At 55.1% G+C, this 5,805-nt stretch overlaps 1 protein-coding gene across 1 annotated transcript in view; it reads right to left on the minus strand.

The window, feature by feature from the left end:
• The window catches only part of SHC4 (SHC (Src homology 2 domain containing) family, member 4), a 30,889-nt gene extending 25,273 nt beyond the window's left edge, over nucleotides 1-5,616 (minus strand). The window contains exon 1 of the mRNA XM_010161151.1: nucleotides 5,038-5,616. Within this exon, the coding sequence (XP_010159453.1) occupies nucleotides 5,038-5,616 (579 nt within the window). The remainder of the gene's footprint in view (nucleotides 1-5,037) is intronic.
• Nucleotides 5,617-5,805: the final 189 nt, after the last annotated feature.

Here is a 5,805-nt window from a genome sequence, read left to right on the forward strand (position 1 = left end):
AGCCGGTGACTCACCAGGAGGAATGATACGGTGAGCAGCGCACCGAGCTCCTAATGAAAACAATACAGCTGCAGCCCTGCAGGTTCACCTGTTAGTTACCAGGCACTAATTCATGCGGAATGCTGAGAGCAGCTCCGACAGACCCCACGGCCGACTAACAACGAATCCAAGGGACAGGATTTGCTCGCAGAGGCAGCCAGGTAACACGCTGCTGCTAAACAGCCTCTGTCTAAACATATGTGAGACTAGGTTCAAATTCCCTAAAACCCTAGCACGGGTCCCACAAGCAGCAGCGCTGGGTGCACATGAGCACGGCAGGGAGCTGACTCCCACAGAAGCATTTCTTTTCCCAGTGCTGCTTTAACAAGGTGCTTGTGAAGTGAAGGGAAAAGCATTTCTGAGCTTCCTCCCAGGAAGGCGAAGCACTGGCCACCCTCCACGGACAACGCTGGGAGCCAGCCAGGGATGGGGGGAAGGAGGAATGCACAGATCACCGCAGTTTTGGTGGGGAATTTTTCCCAGCCCTTCCTTAGACGCTGCCCGTGTTGGCTTTGGGGCTGAAAAGCCACTGTGTCCACTGGAGAGCAGAGACCACCGCAGCCACCCTGCCAGCAACACCGTGTTCTGCCAGCTCGTGGGTGTCACCACGCCGCTGACCAGCCAGCCAGCTCGGCTGCCCATCCTGCAACACACAGCGGGGCCGAGGTCAGTGCTACGTAATGCCGTCAGCAGCCATGTCAGGCTGCTAATGAACAGCTCTGGCCCAGGTTGCACCCTGCAGGAGATGCAACAGGCTCGTTCCTCAGCCTCAACCGCACTGGCTGCCTCCAGCAAACACCAACCCCTCCCAGTGCCGAAAGCAAAGGCTCCCTCCCATCCCCACCAAGGGGAGCAGAGGGGCAAAGGCAGCCCCACACCACTGCTGGCGTGGGCATCCCCGTGGCACTTGTGAGAGCACAAAACCCAGACGGAACAGGCTGGAAAGCAGAATGGGCACCTTCAAGGAAGAAAAAAGCCCACTAAAGCCCATTAAACACACAAAAAATACCCATTAAAATACAAAAAATAGGCCTAACTCTCCTCATGTGCTCGCCCTGTTCTCATCTTTCTCCCTGTAGCAACAGCAGTGCAGACAGAGGGACAGGCCCTTGGTCTGTCCTGCTCCTCCTGCCCGCATTCCCTAAGGGGCAGCGGGCGGTGGCTCTTTGTGATGAAGAACGGCCTTTGAAAAATGGAGGTTTTCCTGGGAAAGTTTGACCCATGCATTCACAGGCTTTCAATTTTTAAATAGACTCTGAGAAAAACACAGGGGAAAGTTCATAAAATATACAGACACACACAGATATTTTCCTTTTCTTTTTAGTTTTGTGCTAAAAAAAAACCTGCTTTCCACAGCACTGTGCTCAGGCTGGGCTCCAAGAGAGCCCTGTCACCGTGCTCCCGGCCGTGACAAAGCCAACGGCCTCAAACCGTGTGGGTTCAGTTGAGAAGCAATTACCCGGAGAAGTGCGTGGGCCTGGGAGGCAGTGCCAGGCGTGAAGAGGTTCAGCCCCGTGGGACAAGGCGAGCACCCGCTGGGTGCTGCGGAGCTGCCACACATCCCATCCCCCTGAGCCCGACAGAGCCCGGCTGCCGCCCCAGCACCCCACAGCATTATTATTATTTCAGCTCAGCCACAGAGCCTTACTCCATGTTAGGTCCAGTAACACCAGTCTACTGATTCTCACTGGTCTCAGAGGGGCCACTGGTGCAGGACAGTGCTGAGAGCGGGGTCTTATCCTCCTGCTTAGGAGCAGCCACCTCCCCCGCACTGCCCAACAAGCACGAGCAAGGATGGCAAGCGCCTCTCAGATTAATCCTCAGGTTCATCACAGCCATAACAAACTCCAGCGGGTGACACGAGGGCCGTGGGCACCATTCAGGGACAACCTCAGCTCCAGAGGGGCAGTGTGGGAAGACACGTAACGGGTAGAACAAGGTAAACATCCACCCTGTAAAACCTGCAGCCAACTGCGTACAAAGTATGTTTTGAGAGGTACCAGCGTGGCAGTCAGAGCTGTCCGGGCTCCTATCAAAATATTACTGTTTGGGCTGTTATTCACATGAGCATCGCCAGGGAGCAGGTGCTGCTACGGGTCCCACGTTCCCAACCAGGGACCAGGTGACACGTGGCCTTATACAGGGGCCCTTTCCCCACGAGTCACGCAGAGCCGCAGCGCTGAAAGACTGAATGGGCCTGGCATTGTCTCTTCTCCAACCAACCCCAGAAAGACTATTTCTGCCTCACGCCAGTCTGGCGGCACCAGCCACCGCCCTGAGGCATTTCATTACTTCACCCTATTCTTGCTTTTCTCAAATAGATCCTCTCCACATAAATGCCAAATCCTCTTCAGGCTCCAATTAAGCTGTTAAGGGCAAAGATCTCTGGTGGCAGCAGCAGTCCCCGAAACGTAGACTGACCTTCTCCCGTCTCTGGGGAGATCCCAATGATCCCATACCCTAACAGGGCGTAAGACATTGCATGGGTGCAGCGGGTGTCTCCAAATACTGCAGGGGGGAGGAGAGGGGCTGAGGATGGGAGCAGCTCCTACGGCTGCCCTTTGCCTCCAGGCAAGACCATCCCTCCTGCCAGGCTGCAGCCCTGTGCCACTGCCCGCTTCCCAGCCCGCGTGAGGCTTCACCGACAGCGCCCGGAGAAGCTTCATGGTCTCTGGGGAAATGAGCCCCCTGCCCATGCTCCGATGTCCAAAACCCCCAGGCTGCTTATTTACTGACCTGCTTGTTATTAAAGGGGCTGGTTGAATAAAACACCAAGGGATTGGCCAAGACACGTCAGCAATGCTCTCGCAGCTCGCCTGGGGCTGGCTCCTGCAGGTCCACAGCCGCCGGAGCAATGGTAGCGGGAAGATGCAGGGCAACATTTCCCTGCTGCGTTGGGAGGCTCCCACCAGTGACTTCCCCTTCAGACACGTTCCCCATGACATGGGGTGACTTCCAGAAAGACCAGCAAAAAAACATACTGGAAATACAACCTGGGGAGCAGCAGGCGGAGGGGACAAACCCTCCGCAGTTTCGCACGACCTTCCCGTCAAGCCCTTCTCTCTTTTCGCTCTTTCTTCTGCCTTTCTCGCTCACGTGCTCCCCGGCGGGTGACACCTCCGTGCCTCTGCTCTCGGCCCTGGGCCACAACAGAAACCAGGGGAATTCCCCCTGCGCTTTCTCCTCCCCACGTCAGAAACTGAATTCTTTCAGCGTGCCCCCGACTCAGCAGTTGAATCTCTGCAGGTACCTGCAAACCTCAGTCACGAGCTCCACTGCATTGGGCACAGGAGGCAGACGCAGCCCTCTCTGCGGGCTGGCCGAAAGCGTGGTGCCCGGAGCTGTCACTGTAAGTCATGCTCATGTATCTCTTTTAGCAGCTTGCTGGTGTCAAAACCTCAACTGCTCACGGCAGTACTAGAATTTAAAGAAAAGTAAACATAAATGGGCACGTGTCAGCACGATGGAATAGCGTGTCCCCTCCCTCCACCTGCTGCACCCCAGCTGAATGTCCCGGGGCCTCCTGTGATGCCAATTCCTGGTGGCTGGTGCCGTGCTGGGACACTGTCACCTTTCAGCCAATGTCCCATCGAACCAGCTATGCTACTGCTGCTGGATGCCGGGCAGGCATCTCCTTCCTGCCCAGGGAAAGGGGAACATGGCTACTTCCCCATGTTGCTCTTCTCCCCTCTGACTTGCCTGCCCTCCTGCTGCATTTGGAAAGGAATTGATTGATTTTTCTTGGCCTTGCACCTTTCTTTAGTCTTCCCTGCTTATGAAACATCACACGGGAGACACACATTTTGCATGGCTTACGGCTTTTTTTTACTCTGCCTGGCACATTTTGATATCTCCTGTACACCAAACTGGGAGCTTACACACACTCTCAGCACCCTGCCTGCAGCACACCAGGAGGAACAGGATAGTAATGGTTAATAACTGGCTAATCACCCATTGTACCGGGGTTATTAACCAGTTATTAACCCCTTGAATGTCAGGGACAGGTGCGAGGGCTGAGAGAGCTACAGAAGCCCATGGCCAGCCCAGCCATTCCATGAGTATTCCTGAAGCAGGTTTAGACCTGCCATTTCCCCGTGGTCTGTGTTGGCTCCCTCCATGCAAGCAGCGGGTAGTTTTTGCCCAGGAGTGCTTCTGACAGATGAAGCGTAAGCACTAAAATGCGCAGGGTCAGAGGTTCAGAGCGTAGAGGAGGAAGCAACGGCTAGCAAACAGAGAGGTCTGGCCACAGAGATGTAAAGTCCATAGAGGAAAAGAAAATTAGAAAGCTCCCAGGTGTGGCAGGTCTGGTGGGAGCGACAGCACTGCGCCCTGAAGACACAGTCTCCTCCTGCTCGCTGGCTGCTCATTAGAAGATGATACCCTAGTCCACAGCATGAAAAATACCCAGAAAGGCTATTTCAAGGTGTGTTCTGAAGAAATAAGTAGGGTTTTCTGTGCATCATCGTTACTGAGAAAATCAGACACAGCTTTATAGCATCAAAGGAGGAGCGTGGCTTTTGCATCCTGCCCGCTCACCTCCCAGGGCAGGAGGTGTTGGGGAGAGCCATTCGGGGCAGCAGCAGCGGTCCCAGCACCTCTCCCACACCCTGTGTGACAAACATGACAGCAGCATGGGCCAGCGTGCACCTAGTGCCTGGGAGCTGCTCTGCGAGGGATGGAAAACCCTTTTTGTGGGCCTCCTTCTCCCTCCAACATGCATTTCAGGCCAGAGCAACCCCTGTTTGAATTGCACCTCGGCTGTACTCCTCAGCGAGTCTAAAGATAGTCTTTTGGAAATGGATGTTGTGCTACCTCTGGGAGTGGCTGTGGTCCTTTTAACGCCCTCAGCTCGACACCACAGCCCTACGTACCGCAGGAGACGGAAACACACGGGAGGTCAGTGGTTTGAGGCACTGACTCCAGGAGTGGGAACACGGAGGTCACCCCGCAGCCACCTTTGCTCTGTCAGAGAACGGACACCCTGTGAGAAGTACTCACCCGCACGCCGTAGGTCGTTCCTGGCTCCCCCACGCTTTCGCTGCTCTGCACCAGGCTCCCGTCCTGCCTGCCCGCGGGAGCGGCGTCCTCAGCTCCCCGCGCGGCACAGTCGCCCGCCGGCCTTGGGGCTGGGGCCAGCTTGTCCAGGTCGGGCTGCGGGTAAGAGGCCGAGAGGCAGGTGATCTCAGGCGAGGTTGGGCTGCTCGGGACGGTAACGCACTCGGTGAGTTTAATTCGTGGCACCTCTTTCGTCCCCAGACAGAAGCTTTTCAGCCCCGGCAGATTTGACGGGTTGGCAAGTTTAATGTTTGCCATGCGAGGGATCAGCGTGCACAGGGTGGTGCAGGTGTCCTGGGGCCCCAAGGAGACATCTTCCGCCAGTAAATTAGGTGTTGAAGAATGGGAAGAGGAGGAAGAACCTTTGATATTTAAAGACGGATTTTGCGTACCTTCGTCAAGGGATGTTATCGAATCGTTCCTGAATCGGCTGTACTTGGCCCTGTGCAGCATTCCTGGATGTCTGAATAACCCTACATATAGGATGTGTCCACCGAGGCTCTGCTGGCTGCGTTCTCTCATAGCCTTGGCAGTTCTGTAACTGGATACTCTTGCATAAATTGCCTCTTGTAGCTAAATTACATGGAAATCGAGCAAGTCAAACCATTTTAAAAACAGAAACTTATTGGATATTTTTGCTGACTGCCTCTCCAGTGCTTTATTTTCCTCAATGGACGAGGCTTAACCCTGCACGGGCAGCCGGTATTTTGC

Source organism: Eurypyga helias, unplaced genomic scaffold, assembly GCF_000690775.1.
Source record: "Eurypyga helias isolate BGI_N326 unplaced genomic scaffold, ASM69077v1 scaffold30620, whole genome shotgun sequence".
NCBI lineage: Eukaryota > Metazoa > Chordata > Aves > Eurypygiformes > Eurypygidae > Eurypyga > Eurypyga helias.